This window comes from Saccopteryx leptura, chromosome 2 (genome assembly GCF_036850995.1).
Source record: "Saccopteryx leptura isolate mSacLep1 chromosome 2, mSacLep1_pri_phased_curated, whole genome shotgun sequence".
NCBI lineage: Eukaryota > Metazoa > Chordata > Mammalia > Chiroptera > Emballonuridae > Saccopteryx > Saccopteryx leptura.
In genome coordinates this window covers 319,685,015-319,703,987 of record NC_089504.1, presented here as the reverse complement: position 1 = coordinate 319,703,987, position 18,973 = coordinate 319,685,015, and the positions used below count along the sequence as shown (strand labels likewise).

Below are 18,973 nucleotides of genomic sequence, written 5' to 3'. Positions count from 1 at the left end.
AGGCAGGTCTTTGTATGAACATACGTTTTCATTACTTAGGTGTAAAATACCTAAGCATAAATTGCTACATTATGCTGAGTGCAAATTTAACATATTTTAAAGAAGATTTTATTTATTGATTTTAGAGATAGAAGAGAGAGAGAGACTCAGAGGGAAGGAGTGGGAAGCAGCAACATTTAAAGAACCTGCTAAAGTGTGTTCTAAAGTAGCTGTACCATCTTGCCTTCTCACCAGCAGATCAGAGCTGCAGTTGCTCCACATTTTTACCATATATATTATATATATATATTTAAATTAGCCTTTCTAGTAGGAATGTATTTATATCTCATTGTGGTTTGAATTTGCTTTTCTGCAATAGCTGATTATATAGACCATGCATGTGAAAATATCCTTTTCAATGAAGTGTCTGCCACTTCATTTCTTTTCCATCTTTTACTAAATTTATCAAGGCGACATTGGTTAATAGTATCATACAGGTTTCAAGTGTACATCTCTATGATACACGATTTGTATACAGAATTATGTGCCGATCAGCCCAAATTTAAACTGTGCTCCGTCACTGTGTATTGGGCCCCCTTTACCTCCTGCCACTGCCCCACCTCTTCCCTCTGGTAACCATCATACTGCTGTCTGTGTTTATGGGTCTCAGTTTTATTTCCCACATATGAGTGAAACCATGTAGTTCTTAGCTTTTTTTCCTTATTTCAGTTAGCATAATATTCTCAAGATTTATCTATGTTGTTGCAGATGGCAGTATTTCATCTATTCAAAATCCATTTTTAATTGCATATTGAGTTTTAAGAGTGCTTTATGTAAGTCCCTTCTCTCAGACACGTGTTTGGTAAATATCTTCTCTTAGGTTGTGGCTTGTCTTTTTTTCTATTAAAAGTATCTCTCAAGACCAGAAGTTTTTTTGTTTTTTTTTTTGTTTTTCCATTTTTCTGAAGCTGGAAACAGGGAGAGACAGTCAGACAGACTCCCGCATGCACCCGACCGGGATCCACCCGGCACGCCCACCATGGGGCGATGCTCTGCCCACCAGGGGGCGATGCTCTGCCCATCCTGGGCGTCGCCATGTTGCGACCAGAGCCACTCCAGCGCCTGAGGCAGAGGCCACAGAGCCATCCCCAGCGCCCGGGCCATCTTTGCTCCAATGGAGCCTTGGCTGCGGGAGGGGAAGAGAGAGACAGAGAGGAAAGCGCGGCGGAGGGGTGGAGAAGCAAATGGGCGCTTCTCCTATGTGCCCTGGCCGGGAATCGAACCCGGGTCCTCCGCACGCTAGGCCGATGCTCTACCGCTGAGCCAACCGGCCAGGGCCAGAAGTTTTTAATATTTAAATTTTGATGAAGTCTAATTTAGCAGTCTTTTTCTTAAATTATTTGTGCTTTTTTGGTCCTTATCTAAGAAATCTTTGTGTGAGAACGCATTCTCTAACCTAAAATCACATAGATTTTCTCCTCTATATTTTCCAGAAGTTGTTTAGTTACAGTTAGGTCTGTGGCCCATTTTGGGTTAATTTCTATGTATGATGTAAAGTAAGGAGTAGGTATCACTTCCTTGCAGTTTTTGGAAAATATTTCTGTAGAGCCCTATTGTGACATTTTATTACTGGACTTATTGTACCTTAACTTGTGCCCTCTCCTCCAACATGGCAGGCTAATAGGAACTTGCTGTTATGCTGAGGATGGTTGAGGGGATTACATGATATTAGTGTGGGAAAGGGCTCTGCAATTAGCAGTCTGCTCCAACTGCTTTTGACAGGTCAGCCTGCAAATGACTGTCTTCCCCACAGTGTCAAATCTACTGGTCACAGCTCTGCCCCATCCTCCTCAGCCTCCCCCAGCATCTGCCACAGTGAGTCCTTCCCTTGTCAGTTATGACTTCCTCTCCAGATATTCAAAATCATTGCTCTCTATAACTACAATACTATTAATGCACTGAAGAAATTAAATTCTTACACAATTGTTATATAATAAAGAGGTGATACTCAAATTTTTTCAATTGTTTATATCACTTATTTTAGCAACTCTTTGATGTATAATTGACATACAATAATTTGTGTTGATATATATGCATGTGTGTGTATATATATTTACATATATATATAATGTGAAGCCATCAGCTATAATTAACATATAATAAGGTGTGTTAAAATATATCATATATATGTGTGTGTATATTCATTTACATACACATAGACCACAAAGCCATCACCAAAATAAAACTGTTCATCACCTGAAAAAATTTTTTCAGGTCTCCTTGCCTTCCCCAATCCAAGTGCAATCATTGATCTGTTTTCTGGTGATATAGATCAGTTTGCATTTTTAGATTTTTGTAATATACTTAAATCTGTTTTGTTTTGATTGGGGATCCAATCAGACATTAAGCATCACATGTCATGTTTTCTTTAGTCTAAAACATTTATCTACCCTTATAAATACATATTGTCTTTTATGACACTGGCATTGTTGATGTGTCTAAGACCATTGTCTGTAAATTGTCCTACAGTCTGGATTTGTCTGTTTGCTCATGAATAGGTTCAATGTAAACCTTTCTAGGAAAAATCTTACATAGGTGATATATCCTTCCTATTTCATCACTTGAAGTGTCCCATAATTCTAAGTTTGACCACTTGGTGAAGGTGGTATCTCCCAGATCACTCCATTGTAAAGAGACTTTTTCCCATTGTATTTAATAAAGAATGTGTGGGCTGATACTTTGGGATTAGTGATGATTCTACTTTCAACTTATTACTGAACTGTGCATCAATAATAATTTTTTTTAATAAATAAATTTTTATTTTAATGGGGTGACATCAATAAATCAGGGTACATATATTCAAAGAAAACATGTCCAGGTTATCTTGTCATTCAATTCTGTTGCATACCCATCACCCAAAGTCAGATTGTCCTCCGTCACCGTCTATCTAGTTTTCTTTGTGACCCTCCCCCTCCCTCTTCCCCTCTCCCTCCTTTCCTCCCCCCCACCTCGTAACCACCACACTCTTGTCCATGTCTCTTAGTCTCGTTTTTATGTCCCACCAATGTATGGAATCCTGCAGTTCTTGTTTTTTTCTGATTTACTTATTTCACTCCGTATAATGTTATCAAGATCCCACCATTTTGTTGTAAGTGATCTGATGTCATCATTTCTTATGGCTGAATAGTATACCATGGTGTATATGTGCTACATCTTCTTTATCCAGTCTTCTATTTTTTTTACAGTGATTAAAGCCTTTAAGCAAACTCTTGGCCAATACAGCAAGAATCCATAAAAGTCAATAATAATTCTTGTCTGAATCCATTATTACATCGATTACAAAGTGATACTTTTTTTTTTTTTACAGAGACAGAGAGAGAGAGAGAGAGAGAGATGGACAGATAGGGACAAACAGGAAGGGAGAGAGATGAGAAGCATCAATCATCAGTTTTTCATTGTGGCACTTTAGTTGTTCATTGATTGTTTTCTCATATGTGCCTTGACCAGGGGCGCTACAGCAGACTGAGTAACCCCTTGCTCAAGCCATTGACCTTGGGTCCAAGCTGGTGAGCTTTATGCTCAAACCAGATGAGCCCATGCTCAAGCTGGTGACCTCAGGGTCTCAAACCTGGGTCCTCTGCATCCCAGGCTGACGCTCTATCCACTGCGCCACTGCCTGGTCAGGCATAAAGTGATACTTTTTTTATTATTCCTTTCTCATTTAATAGCTAGCATAATTCTATAAATAATAGCTCCCCATATATATTTTTTTAAGTTGGAAATGGGGAGGCAGTCAGACAGACTCCCTCATGTGCCTGACTGGGATCCACCCGGCATGCCCACCAGGGGGTGATGCTCTGCCCATCCGGGGCATCGCTCTGCCACAATCAGAGCCATTCTAGCGCCTGAAGCAGAGGCCACAGAGCCACCCTCAGTGCCCAGGCAAACTTTTGCTCCAATGGAGCCTTGGCTGCAGGAGGGGAAGAGAGAGACAGAGAGGAAGGAGAGGGGGAGGGGTGAAGAAGCAGATGGGCACTTCTCCTGTGTGCCCTGGCCGGGAATCAAACCTGGGACTACTGCACTCCAGGCCGACGCTCTGCCACTGAGCTAACCGGTCAGGGCCTCCCATCTTTTTAAAATCTTAATTGATTTTAGCCTGACCAAGTGCTGGTTCAGTAGATAGTGCATTAGACTGGTATGCAGAGGATCCAGGTTCTAAACCCCGAGGTCACTGCTTGAGCACGGGGTTCCTGGCTTGAGCATGGAGTTATAGACATGAAGCCATGGTTGCTGGCTTGAACCCAGAGTTCGCTGGTTTGAAGCCCAAGGTCTCTGGCTTAAGCCCATGGTCGCTGGTTTGAGTAAGGGGTTACTTGCTCTGCTGTAGTCTTCCAGTTTAGACACAGATGAGAACACAATCAATGAACAACTAAGGTACCGCAACAAAGAATTGATGCTTCTTATTGCTCTCCCTTCCTGCCTGTCTCCCTATCTGTCCCCTCTCTGTCTCTCTGTCTCTATCATAAGAAAAAATTTTAGGTGATTTTATTTTATTTATTTTATTTTATTTTTTGTATTTTTCCGAAGCTGGAAACGGGGAGAGACAGTCAGACAGACTCCCGCATGCGCCCAACCGGGATCCACCCCGCACGCTCACCAGGGGGCGACGCTCTGCCCACCAGGAGGCCATGCTCTGCCCCTCCGGGGCGTTGCTCTGTTGCGACCAGAGCCACTCCAGCGCCTGGGGCAGAGGCCAAGGAGCCATCCCCAGCGCCCGGGCCATCCTTGCTCCAATGGAGCCTCGCTGTTGGAGGGGAAGAGAAAAACAGAGAGGAAGGAGGGGTGGAGAAGCAGATGGGCACCTCTCCTGTGTGCCCTGGCCGGGAATCGAACCCGGGACCCCTTGCACGCCAGGTCGACGCTCTATCACTGAGCCAACCGGCCAGGGCCTTAAGTGATTTTAGAGAGATAAAAAGGGAGAGAGAAAAAGAGAGTGAAACATCAACTTGTTGTTCCGCTGCTGTATGCATTCATTGGTCGATCCCTCTATATGCCCTGACCAGGTAGGTACTGAACCCACATCTGTCACCTGGCATATTGGGATGACGACCTAACCAACTGAGCTATCTGGCCAGGACTCCCCTCTTTTCTTTTTTTTTTTCTTTTTTTTTTTTTATATATATTTTTTATTTATTCATTATAGCAAGGGGAGAGAGAGTGAGAGAGAGAAGGGGGGAGGAGCAGGAAGCATCAACTCCCATTTGTGCCTTGACCAGGCAAGCCCAGGGTTTTGAACCAGCAACCTCAGCGTTTCCAGGTTGATGCTTTATCCACTGCGCCACCACAGGTCAGGCCAGCCCTCTTTTCTTTTTGAGTATCATTTTAAATTAAAGGGCTCTTCTTTAAATTACTTTATACCTTATTAACTTTATTCTTTTGAGTGTTCAAATATTATTATTTATATATGGTTTTTTTATGCCCAGAGTAATTTCTAATATATTTATCACTAACAATTAGGAATTGTGAAATGGACTCCATAAGTTGGGAACTTAATTCAGAGTCTTCTTAAAAGTCTTCCCCCTTCCTGTGTACTCTCTACCCTAAGTGAGACTTTTGGGTTCCGAGGATATACTTCTGAATTAAAGTATAGGTCTGTGTCACCCAATTCTAATCCCTATCCCCTTCATGCTAGGCATTCCGTACCCACTGCCATTCTTCCCCTGCTGTTGGGCACTTCGGGCCTCCTCTCTCTTTATGTACAATATTCAAGGGTAGCGTATGGACAGCGGATCCCTACCAACCTGTTCAGGCGATGTGGCCCAGCAACTCTTTTCTCCACAGCCCTGGGGTAGCCTTGGCTTACCTCTTCTGCCTACTCAAGTAACTCCTGTGCACTAACTGAATTCTCTGTGTTTCCATTTGTAGGATCTTACCCAGCCTTTTGACCTGCTGCCTTTGCCAATTGAAAAATGATATTGAGGCTGTCAGTAAGACAGTGAAACTGGACTGTGAAACTGCATGTGTGTTAAACATGCCTTGTGGTGAGTCTGAATTGCCTGATGATAAATTTTTAATTTTACTATGTTTTAATTTTTTTATTTTTAATGGAAAATAAATTTTTTTTGTTTGTTTTTTTCCTGAAGTAAGCGGGTGGAGGCAGACAGACAGACTCCCGCATGTGCCCGACTGGGATCCACCCAGCATGCCCACCAGAGGGTGATACTCAGCCCCCCTGGGGCATTGCTCTGCTGCAATCCAAGCCATTCTAGTGTCTGAGGTGGAGGCCATAGAGCCATCCTCAGTACCTGGGCCAACTTTGCTCCAGTGGAGCTTGGCTGTGGGAGGGGAAGAGAAAGATAGAGAGAAAGGAGAGAGGGAAGGGTGGAGAAGCAGATGGGCACTTCTCCTGCATGCCCTGGCCAGGAATTGAACCCAGGACTTCCACCCTGGGACAACACTCTACCGCTGAGCCAACTGGCCAGGGCCTAAAAGACAGTAATTTTAAACAAATAATGTAACGGCATTTTTATTCATTCATAAAATGTTCTAAGAACTACTCCCTTGCTAAATGTCAGGTTAAGGCACATGAGAAAGGAATGGAAGGGGAAGGGAAGTAACATTAATGGTCACATACTGTGCGTTGTGCTTTCTGCTTGGTGCTTTACTTTCATATGAGAACTTGATCATTAGTGGGTCACAGTTTGTAAATTGTATATTGGTTTCTGTATGCATTAGGTTTTCATTCCCCTTTGCCTTATGGGACAGGTATAGATAAATTTTTATTTTAATTGTTCTGGCAATTCTTTTTTTTAGTGAGAGAGAATGACAGAGAAAGAGAGAGGGACAGATAGGGACAGAGAAACAGGAAAGGACAGGGATGAGAAAAATAAATTATTCGTTGAGGCACCTTAGTTGTTCATTGATTGCTTTATCATATGTACCTTGACTGGGGGGTACCAGACAAGCCAGTGACCCCTTGCTCAAGCCAGTGACCTTGAAGTTCAAGACAGTGACTTTTTGGACTCAAGCCAGCAGCTATGAATCATGTATAATGCTCAAGCTAGCGACCCAGAGCTTAAGTGAGACTTTGCTCAAGCTCAAGATGCACAAGCTAGTAGTGACCTCAGAGTTTCAAACCTGTGTCCTGTGCATCCCAGGCCAACGCTTTATTCACTGTGCCACTGCCTGGTTAGGGTGTTTTTGCGATTTTATAAAAAGAGTACAAATGATACTGTTTCATGAATGTTTTATTTGGAACCTGAGAGTTTCTGGTTCAAAAAGCAGAACTGCCCCCCAGCCCTTCTAATGGATGGAAAGCTCTTGTATTCTTACATTGTCCCACTCCCAGCCTGCTCTGAAGCTCAAGGTTTTCTATCCACCAAACACTCACGTGCTTTTAAGTATTTTCTACATGTTAGGTTCATTGGCACCTCTCTGATTGGTTCCAAAATGTGTCCTCCTGCCCCGATAGCTTGAATATGGTTGTCTGTCAGTGATCTGGGCCACATCATAAATAATAACACTTTGCTACTTGTATAAACACAGTGTCACTTATTCTTCAAAACAATTCTTTGACCAAATATATTAGTTTCTTTTACCCAAAGGTGGGCAGAACATGCATTTCCATCTCCTTTTACAGATGTGTAAAAACAAGATCTGAAAGTATTCATTGCTGTCACCTGGTGACCAGGTCTCCTGCTTCCAGTTTGGGGTTCTCTGAAGCCCGTGCTGCTCCTTTCGTAGGACTCTGACCTTCTTTTCTGACCGTCACCACCACCAGCAATACTTTTAATTCTTTCATAAAAGAAACCCTGCTGCAAAAATGTCTTGATCTTCATGTGGTCAGAAGGTTTAGATGGTTCCCCAGATTTAACTGAAAATATAAGACATGACATGAAATGAAAGCAAAGTAGGCTTCTGACCAAAGTTGCTCTTTCCTTCTGCATTTTATGACCCCAAGTATTATTTCATAGACTTATGGAACTTTCCACATTGGCACACAACCTGGCAAGTCTCTTAACCTACATCTTAGATGCCCACCTAAATTTTTCATTCTTTTTTTTCTAAGTTAGAGGAGAGAGATACGAAGAGACTCCCTCAGGCCCTGATTGGAATCCACTCGGTAACCCCTGTCTGGGGCCGATGCTCTGCCTATCTGGGGTGTGCTCATAACCAAGCTGTTTTTATCACCTACGGGGCGGCTCCACAGAGCCATCCTCAGTTTCTGGGGCTGATGCATTGGAACCAATCCATCCATGGCTGTGGGAGGGGGAGAGAGGGAGAGAGGTGAGGAAGGGGGAGGGATGAAGAATCATATGGTTGCTTCTCCTGTGTGCCCTGACCAGGAATTGAACCCAGGACATTCACATGCCAGGTAGATGCTCTACCATGAACCCAACAAGCCAGTGCCAATGCCTGCCTAAATTTAACCAAAGAGATAGAGTAGACAGTGGTGTTTGTGTATAGAGCCTTCTGCTGTGGGTGTCAGGATATGTGGCAGCAGGAACCAAGCTGAGGAGTGGGTGGTAGGTTGGAAAGGGCAGGTCCAGATGAGGACATGTTGGCACTGGGTGTTCATCATGGTCACCTGTGATGGTAGCAAGAACACGAGCACACTGACACGATGGAGAGAGGAAGCCTCATGCTCCCTCTGCATCTGAGCAGGACAGGATGGGGCACATGAATGTGAGGAGTCACGTGGATCTGCAGAGAGTCTACCTGAGAGGTGTCTTCCGGCCTTGGCTTTTCCTCAGTACTGGGCAGGTGTCCCTTGGTGACCAGATCAATAATTCTAAATAAAGTTACTATAATCGTGCTATGAAATGTGAGTAAATGACCACTTTCAAAAAATATACCTTTTCTGCTTTCATTGTGTTGCCAAGCATAGGTTTAGGTAGGGTTTATTTCTCTCCTCTGTAAATAGCACTGAGATATCTGCCGATTCCTAGTTGATCTGAGTCAGATGCAGGCTGTGGACTGACAAAAGCTGTCCCATGAGTGTTTCCTTATCAAAAGTGGTCTTTTCGTTTTTGACAGATGAAGATCTGTCCACAGCAAAGGCAGCATTATTAGATGCAGTAAGAAGCCATAGAGAAAGCACCAGCACTGAGCTGACTATTGAACCGGAGAAGACGTCCCCAGAAACACATGGCAACCGGCTGTCGGACTTGATGAGTGAGTAGCTTGATTTTAATGACACAACTGATGTTCTTAGAGCACTAGGTTACGTGCTGCTTTATTTCTTGGAGGGAAATCTAGAAGATATAGAATCAACATTACTAAACTCCCTTTTTCTTTTTCTTTTTTCTTTTTTTTTTCTTTTTTTTTTTGTGGTAGAGAGAGTCCGAGAGAGGGACAGACAGACAGGAAGGGAGAGAGATGAGAAACATCAATTCTTTGTTGCGGCTCCTAAATTGTTCATTGATTGATTTCTCATATGTGCCTTGACTGGGGGCTACAGCAGACCGAGTGACCCCTTGCTCAAACCAGATGAGCCCACACTCAAGCTGGCAACCTTGGGGTCTCAAACCTGGGTCCTCCACATCCCAGTCTGAAGCTCTATCCACTGTGCCACGGCCTGGTCAGGCTAAACTCCCTTTTTCAAATGTACAACTTGGCAATATGCCCAAGTTGTGTTAAAAGCAACAGAGGGAACTCTTTTCTTAAACCTGAATTTTATAATTCAAGTTACAAAAATAATTGAGGAAATTCTGATTTCTGGAACAGGACTCGTGATGAAGCTTCTCAAGGAGGAGCAGAAAGTCGAGGTTCCCAATGCAGAGTGGGAAATGGGTCACTTGAAAAATAAGAGTATCCACTCCAAGAATGAAAAGGTGAGGACAGCTCCTGAAACACGGGACCTGGACGTTTAGTCAGAGTGGGACAGGCCATGAAAGCACCGGCAGGAGGACCAGGGGTGCCTAGTCTGTCTCTCGTGTTGACATGTGACTTTGGCGAAAACTGTGATCTCCCAATCTGCTCATTTAGAGACTGGTGCCACTGTCCCTAGGGTAGATAAATGAAGAACTAATACACAGGATAAATTGCACAAGAAAATCCTGATGCTAAGATTACATTACACAGTAGATTTGGTGCATTCTTTAAGAACCTATGTATTCACCTGAAAGAGTGGGGTTTTAAACAAGTAATAGTTAAGAATAGTTAGCTATTCTTTAGAATAGATTCAATAATTGTTAGTTTTTATCCTTTCTATTACTGGTTTTCTTTAAAAAAATTTTTTTTCTTTTAGATAAAAACAGAACTTCCACCGTATTTATTCAACAAAAACCTCATTGTGGCATTACCCATTTCTGTGGCAGCAGCGATGTTATTTTTCCTTTTCTGTCTCATTGTGGTAAGGCAACAGTTAATTCAGGTTTTATAATACTCTCTGTCTTTAGAATAGATTCAGAACCCACAAACAGAAAATGAAAGCTACTTTCCCACCTACTCCTACTTGATATTCTGCTTTGGTCACAAGCACCGAGATACGTTTTGTTCTTTTATTACAAACTATATCCCAGGGATTTTTAAAGGAAGCTCACTCCCAGAGTTCTCTTGGGAGTGAGTTCTACCTTGACAGCAAGGTAAGCCACTAGATTATTTTGAAAAGTTTAACAGGCCAGAGTTGACATGATAGCAACATTTCTTCAGCTCAAAAAGAACATGTTCATTTGATGTGCAGTATCAACAGCGACTCTCTTTCTGATTTCTTTGTGGCTGCAATGAGGAGAGACACAGAATCTCCATCCTCATGGAGCTACATTACCCTGGCTTAAAGTGTGATCTTGTCAGTGCAAATAGTTTAGTTAAAACACTGCAACCTTATCCTGCATCTCTAAAGCATGTCATAGTTATAGTCACCTGTTCCTGGAGTTTGCTTGTGTCCCTTTGTTCAATTTCATAATGGTTTACTTTCTGAGCATGTGGGGGTTGCTAATCAGAGTGATTTAATAAGCTGACAGTCCTGACTCTACCCTACTAATTTACTTTGTTTACCTTTTCAATGGGGATGGCAGCCCTTCATTCTAGCTAAAGCAGCCCCTCCTTATAACCTTGCCACACCATGCCCATTCCTACCTTTGTTTGTGCCTTTGGCCATCTAAAATTCCCTTATCTCTCTCTGCACGTTGACACATTTATCTTTTCTGTATCAGAGGCAGTGTCACTACGAGATTCCAGTTCCTTTATAACACATTTTGGTATCTGGTAGGGTAAGCTTCTCCTTTTTTTTTTTATACATTTCATAGCTATTCTTGAATATTTTCTCTACCAAATGTCTCTACAAACTGTGTTGTAATTTGAATAAGACTGCATCACATTTGTAGGTTAATTAGAGGAGAATTGACACATTACAACAGTCCAGGAATGTGATAGCTCATGTTGTATATTCTTCCTAGTGTCCTTCAGAAGAGTTTTAAAGTTTCTATCACTTAGGTCTTAGACATTTCTTTTGAAGTTTATTCCTTGTTACTTTATGCATTTTTATTGATATTGTAAATCAGCTCTTTTTTTCATTTTCTTTCTTTGTTTTGTGGCAGAGACAGAGAGAGTCAGAGAGAGGAATAGACAGGAAGGGAGACAGATGAGAAACATCAATTCTTTGTTGCGGTTCCTTAGTTGTTCATTGATTGCTTTCTCAAATGTGCCTTGACTGGGGGACTACAGCAGGCCGAGTGACCCCTTGCTCGAGCCAGAGACCTTGGGCTCAAGCTGTTGAGCCTTGCTCAAACCCGATGAGCCCACGCTCAAGCTGGCAACTTCGGGGTCTCGAACCCGGGTCCTCTGCGTCCCAGTCGACACTCTATCCACTGCACTCCCACCTGGTCAGGCATCTTTTTTTTTCATTTTGTTATTATTTATTTGTGGCATATAGGAAAGCTATTGAGATTTGCATGTTGATCTCTTGATTTTGGATTTAGCCTTCTTACTGAATTGTGCTACTTGCGATAAAATTTTAGTCAATGCTCTTGAGCTTTTTAGATTGTGCATCATCTCATAATTAAGTATCTTTTGTTGCTTTCAAATTATTCATTTTTTTCTTATTAAATTGATTAGGACTTCAACATGATGAATAGTAGATTAGTAACAGGCATCTACTTGAACTTAAAGCTGCTGTGTGGATTTTCTGTAGGTATATATTTTTTTCTATTCTTCTAAGAGTCATTTTATTAGGGATTACCTGCTGCATATTATCTAAAACAGCCAATAAAATGCATTGCCAGCTGCAAGCAAGAGTCTACATTAGGGACTCTTGTGGAAGAGTCCAAGGACTATTAAACAGAATTACTGTCCTCAAAAGAGTTATCTCATTTAAAAGAGAATCAATAACGATTTAGAGATAGTGGTCGGTGTGATGAATAATCATGCTGTTGTTTTCTTCCAAAACAGATCTGTCACAAATTGTCCAAAGGAGGGAGAAAAGGAAGCTCAAGGTAAATGCTAGTTTGACAGTTTTTAAAGTAGAATTTTACAACTAGAGGAGCTTGCTTTCCCCGTAAGCGGCCTGAGGTGACCTCTGAAAATGGTTCAGTATTCACTTGACCCAGAAAACCCCACAAAGTCATGCAAATCAAATTTTCCTGTTTTCTTTACGAACACTCATGAAACTGCTCAGGCATTAAGGACAATGCATGTCTAAAAAGCCACCAAGTATATGAAGGATGTCACTTTACAGAAGCAATGTGTGCTATTCCATCCCTATAATGGTGGAGGTTGAAGTCGCATTCAGGCCAAACAGTAGGTCTGGACACGGGAGTGGGGGTCCAAATAGAGTGTTGAATTCTTGCTACACATATTTAAAATGCAGAGAGTAATACTGAATAGGGGTTAGATATAGACACTGGTCATCGAGCACATTCAGGTGAACAGAGCTCCCAAGATGCAGCACAGAACTTACAGAGTTCATGGGCAGATCGGCCCTTTGATGAGCTCTTGCGGCCTCACTGGATGATCCTGAGAAGAGCAGATTGTTCCTCATCCAGAAAAGGAGTTTGCACAGAAGTAAAAGTTATCCCAGAAGAAACACAACTTATGGTCTGGGAGTAAATTCAGCAAAAAAAATTTTTTTTTCATTTTTTAAAAATTATTAATTTTAATGGGTGACATTGATAAATCAGGGTACATATGTTCAGAGAAAACATCCCCAGGTTATTTTGACATTTGATTATGTTGCATACCCATCACCCAAAGTTAAATTGTCTCTGTCACCTTCTATTTGGCTTTCTTTGTGCCCCTCCCCTTCCCCCACCCCATCCCTTTCCTCCCTCCCGCCCCCCGTAACCACCACACTCTTGTCTGTGTCTCTGAGTCTCTTTTTTATGTCCCACCTATGTATGGAATCATATAGTTCTTAGTTTTTTCTGATTTACTTATTTCCCTCAGTATAATGTTATCAAGGTCCATCTATGTTTTTGTAAATGATCCAATGTCATCATTTATGGCTGAGTAGTATTCCATAATATATATTATATGTACCACATCTTCTTTATCCAATCATCTATTGAAGGGCTTTTTGGTTGTTTTCATGTCTTGGCCACTGTGAACAATGCTGCAATGAACATGGGGCTGCATGTGTCTTTACATAGCAATGTGTTTGAGTTTTGGGGGTAGATACCCAGTAGAGGGATTGCTGGCTCATATGGTAGCTCTATTTTTAATTTTTTGAGGAACCACCATACTTTCTTCCATAATGGTTGTACTACTTTACATTCCCACCAACAGTGGATGAGGGTTCCTTTTTCTCCACAGCCTCTCCAACACTTTTTATTACCTGTCTTGCTGATAATAGCTAGTCTAACAGGTGTGAGGTGGTATCTCATTGTAGTTTTGATTTGCATTTCTCTAATAGCTAATGAAGATGAGCATCTTTTCATATATCTGTTGGCCATTTGTATTTCTTCCTGGGAGAAGTGTCTGTTCATGTCCTCTTCCCATTTTTTTTATTGGATTTTTTGTTTGTTTGTTGTTGAGTTTTATGAGTTCTTTGTATATTTTGGATATTAGGCGCTTATCTGAGCTGTTGTTTGAAAATATCATCTCTTTTTTTAAAAAATAATTTTATTTTTTTAATGGGCGACATCAATAAATCAGAATACATATATTCAAAGATAACATGTCCAGGTTATCTTGTCATTCAATTATGTTGCATACCCATCACCCAAAGTCAGATTGTTCTCTGTCACCTTCTATCTAGTTTTCTTTGTGCCCCACCCCCTCCCCCTTTCCCTCTCCCTCTCCCCCCTCCCCCCATAACCACCACACTCTTATCAATGTCTCTTAGTCTCACTTTTATGTCCCACCTATGTATGGAATAATGCAGTTCCTGGTTTTCTCTTATTTACTTTTTTCACTTTGTATAATGTTATCAAGATCCCACCATTTTGCTGTAAATGATATGATGTCATCATTTTTTATGGCTGAGTAGTATTCCATAGTGTATATGTGCCACATCTGCTTTATCCAGTCATCTATTGATGGGCTTTTTGGTTGTTTCCATGTCCTGGCCACTGTGAACAATGCTGCAATGAACATGGGGCTGCATATGTCTTTACGTATCAATGTTTCTGAGTTTTGGGGGTATATACCCAGTAGAGGGATTGCTGGGTCATAAGGTAGTTCTATTTTCAGTTTTTTGAGGAACCACCATACTTTCTTCCATAATGGTTGTACTACTTTACATTCCCACCAACAGTGGATGAGGGTTCCTTTTTCTCCACAGCCTCTCCAACATTTGCTATTACCTGTCTTGTTAATAATAGCTAGTCTAACAGGTGTGAGGTGGTATCTCATTGCAGTTTTGATTTGCATTTCTATAATAACTAATGAAGATGAGCATCTTTTCATATATCTGTTGGCCATTTGTATTTCTTCCTGGGAGAAGTGTCTGTTCGTGTCCTCTTCCCATTTTTTTATTGTAATTGTTTGTTTGTTTGTTGTTGAGTTTTATGAGTTCTTTGAATATTTTGGATATTAGGCCCTTATCTGAGCTGTTGTTTGAAAATATCATTTCCCATTTAGTTGGCTGTCTGTTTTGCTCTCAGTTTCTCTTGCTGTGCAAAAGCTTCTTAGTCTGATGTAGTCCCATTCATTTATCTTTGCCTTCACTTCCCTTGCCTTTGGAGTCAAATTCATAAAATGCTCTTTATAACCAAGGTTCATGAGTTTAGTATCTATGTTTTCTTCTATGTAATTTATTGTTTCAGGTCTTATATTTAGGTCTTTGATCCATTTTGAATTAATTTTAGTACAAGGGGACAAACTGTAGTCAAGTTTCATTCTTTTGCATGTGGCTTTCCAGTTTTCCCAGCACCATTTGTTGAAGAGGCTTTTTTCTCCATTGTGTGTTGTTGGCCCCTTTATTAAAAATTATTTGACCATATATATGTGGTTTTATTTCTGGGCTTTCTATTCTGTTCCATTGGTCTGAGTGTCTATTTTTCTGCCAGTACCATGCTGTTTTGATTGTCGTGGCTCTTACTTGAAGTCAGGTATTATAATGCCCCCAGCTTCGTTCTTTTTCCTTATGATTGCTTTGGCTATTCAGGGGTTTTTATAGTTCCATATAAATCTGATGATTTTTTGTTCCATTTCTTTAAAAAATGACATTGGAATTTTTATGGGAATTGCATTAAGTTTGTATATCACTTTGGGTAATATAGTCATTTTGACTATATTTATTCTTCATATCCAGGAACAAGGAATGTTTTTCCATTTCATTGTATCTTTTTCTATTTCTCTTAACAATGCTTTGTAATTTTTATTATATAGGTCCTTTACATTCTTTGTTATGTTTATTTCTAGGTATTTTTTTGTTGTTGCAACCATGAAGGGGATTATTTTTTTTTCAGTTTGTTTTCTGATGTTTCATTGTTGGCATATAGGAAGGCAGTGGACTTTTGTATATTAATTTTGTATCCTGGACCTTACTGTATTGGTTTATTGTGTCTAGTAGTCTTTTTGTGGAGTCTTTGGGGTTTTCAATGTATAGGATCATATCATCTGCAAAAAGTGAAACTTTTACTTCTTCTTTTCCAATATGAATGCCTTTTATTTCTTTTTCTTGTCTGATTGCTCTGGCTAGAACTTCCAGCACTGCATTGAATAAGAGTGGAGAGAGTGGACAACCTTGTCTTGTTCCTGATTTTAGGGGAAAAGTCCTCAGTTTTATGCCATTTGATATGATGTTAGCTGGTGGTTTATCATAAATGGCCTTTATTATGTTGGGATATTTTCCTTCTATACCCATTTTGTTGAGTATTTTAAACATAAAATTGTGTTGTATTTTATTGAATGCCTTTTCTGCATCTATTGATAGGATCATATGGTTTTTGTCCTTTGTTTTGTTGATATGGTGTATTACGTTAACTGTTTTACGTATGTTGAACCATCCTTGTGATTCTGAGATGAATCCCACTTGATTATGATGTATTATTATCTTTTTAATGTGTTGTTGTATTCGATTTGCTAGTATTTTGTTTAGTATTTTAGCATCTGTATTCATTAGTGATATTGGTAGGTAGTTTTCTTTTTTTGTGTTGTCCTTGCCAGGTTTCGGTATGAGAGTTATGTTGGCCTCATAAAATGTGTTTGAAAGTATTGCTTCTTCATCAATTTTTTGGAAGACTTTGAGTAGAATAGGAACCAAGTCTTCTTTGAATGTTTGGTAGAATTCACTAGTATAGTCGTCTGGTCCTGGATTTTTATTTTTGGAGAGGTTTTTGATAGTTGTTTCTATTTCCTTCCTGCTTATGGGTCTGTTTAGGCTTTCTGTTCATCATGATTCAGTCTAGGAAGATTGTATTGTTCTAGGAATTTATCTATTTCTTCTAGATTGTTAAATTTGGTGGCATATAGTTTTTCATAGTATTCTACAATAATTCTTTGTATATCTGTGGTGATTTCTCCTCTTTCATTTTGGATTTTGTTTATTTGAGTCCTTTCTCTTTTTTCCTTAGTGAGTCTTGCCAAGGGTTTGTCAATTTTGTTGATCTTTTCAAAGAACCAGCTCTTTGTTTTATGAATTTTTCATATAGTTTTTCTGTTCTCTGTTTTGTTTATTTCTGCTCTGAGTTTTATTATTTCCTTTCTTCTGCTGGTTTTGGGTTGCCTTTGTTCTTCTTTTACTAGTTCCTTAAGATGTGAAGTTAAGTGGTTTACTTGGGCTCTCTCTTGTTTGTTCATATAGGTCTGTAGTGATATAAACTTCCCTCTTATTACTGCTTTTGCTGCATCCCAGAGATTCTGATATGTCGTATTGTTATTTTCATTTGTCTGTATGTAACTTTTGATCTCTGCTTTTATTTCTTCTTAGACCCACTTGCTTTTTAAAAGTATGTTGTTTAGTTTTCACATTTTTGTGGGTTTGTTTACCTCTTTCTTGCAGTTGAATTCAAGTTTCAAGGCTTTATGATCGGAGAATATGCTTGTTATGATATCAGTCTTTCTGAATTTGTTGATGTTATTTTTGTGGCCCAACATATGGTCAGTTCTTGAGAATGTTCCATGTACACTAGAGAAAAATGTATACTCTGTCACTTTGGGATGAAATGGCCTGTAGATGTCTATATCATATCCAATTGTTCTAGTGTTTAATTTAAGGCCAATATTTCTTTATTGATTTTCTGTTTGGATGAACGATCTAGAGTCGTCAGTGGTGTATTGAGGTCTCCAAGTATGATTGTATTTTTGTCGGTTTTTGTTTTTAGGTCATTCAGTAGCTATCTTATATATTTTGGTGCTCCTTGGTTTGGTGCATATATATTAAGAAGTTATATCTTCTTGATTTAATGTCCCTTTTATCATTATGAAATGACCATTTTTGTCTCTGATTACCTTTGCTGTCTTTAGTCAGCATTGTTAGATATGAGTATTGCTACACCTGCTTTTTTTTTGGATGTTATTTGCTTGGAGTATTGTTTTCCAGCCTTTCACTTTGAATTTGTTTTTATCCTTGTAGCTTAGATGTGTTTCTTGTAGGCAGCCAGCATACAGTTGTATTTTCTTTTTTAATTCATTCTGCTACTCTGTGTCTTTTTATTGGTGAGTTCAATCCATTTACATTTAGTGTAATTATTGACATTTGAGGGTTTCCTATTGCCATTTTATATATTACTTTCTGATAGTTTTGTATCTTGTTTGATTCTTCTCTTTTGTTTTTCTATCCTTTGTTTTTGTTTGGTTGTAATCCATACTTTTTTCTCTGTTGCTTCTTTTTTCAAGCCATGTGCTTCTGTGTTGGTTATTTCAGGGGTGGTTACCATTAAGTAATGGAAAGGGTACCTATTGTTCATTGTAGTACATTATCTCATGAGTGCTTCTGCATTCCATCCTCGTTTGCTACTGTTAATCTTTGTTCTCTCTCCTTTTTTGTTTTTGTTGTCACAGATTAAATTTGATTTTATTGTGTTCTTGATGGAGCTATTACTTGTGGTTTTGTTTTGTTTTGTTCTTTGTATCTGGCCAGAAAACCCCCTTTAGTATTTCCTGAAGTGGGGGTTTCTGGTGATAAATTCCTTCATCTTTTCTGTATCTGTGAATGTTTTTATTTCTTCTTTGTATTTGAAGGATAGCTTTGATGGGTATAGTATTCTTGGCTAGAAGTTCCTCTCTTTCAGAACTTTAAGTATTGGGGTTCACTCTCTTCTAGCTTATAGAGTTTCTGCTGAGAAATCTGATGATAATCAAATGGGCCTTCCTTTATATGTTGTATTCTTCTTTTCCCTGGCTGCCTTGAGACTTTTTCTTTGTCATTGGTTTGTGCCAATTTCATTATGATGTGCCTTGGAGTAGGTTTGTTAGGGTTAAATAACTTGGTGTTCTGTTTGCTTCTTGAATTTAAGGCTTTAGTTCTTTCCAAAGTTCTCATTATTTGTTTGAATATGTTCTCCATTCCATTTTCTCTCTCTTATCCTTCTGATATGCCCATTATTCTTATGTTGCTCTTTTTGATGGAGTCAGACAATTCCTGTAGGACTTTCTCATTGAAAAAAATATA

The 18,973-nt window shown here is 39.8% G+C and overlaps 1 protein-coding gene across 1 annotated transcript in view; it reads left to right on the top strand.

Moving 5' to 3' along the window:
* LOC136392247 (leucine-rich repeat-containing protein 37A-like) overlaps nt 1–18,973 on the top strand; it is a 50,733-nt gene that overhangs the window by 26,786 nt on the left and 4,974 nt on the right. The window contains exons 8-12 of the mRNA XM_066364305.1: nt 5,905–6,020; nt 9,016–9,153; nt 9,706–9,812; nt 10,229–10,333; nt 12,370–12,413. Coding sequence (XP_066220402.1) covers nt 5,905–6,020; nt 9,016–9,153; nt 9,706–9,812; nt 10,229–10,333; nt 12,370–12,413 — 510 coding nt within the window. The remainder of the gene's footprint in view (nt 1–5,904; nt 6,021–9,015; nt 9,154–9,705; nt 9,813–10,228; nt 10,334–12,369; nt 12,414–18,973) is intronic.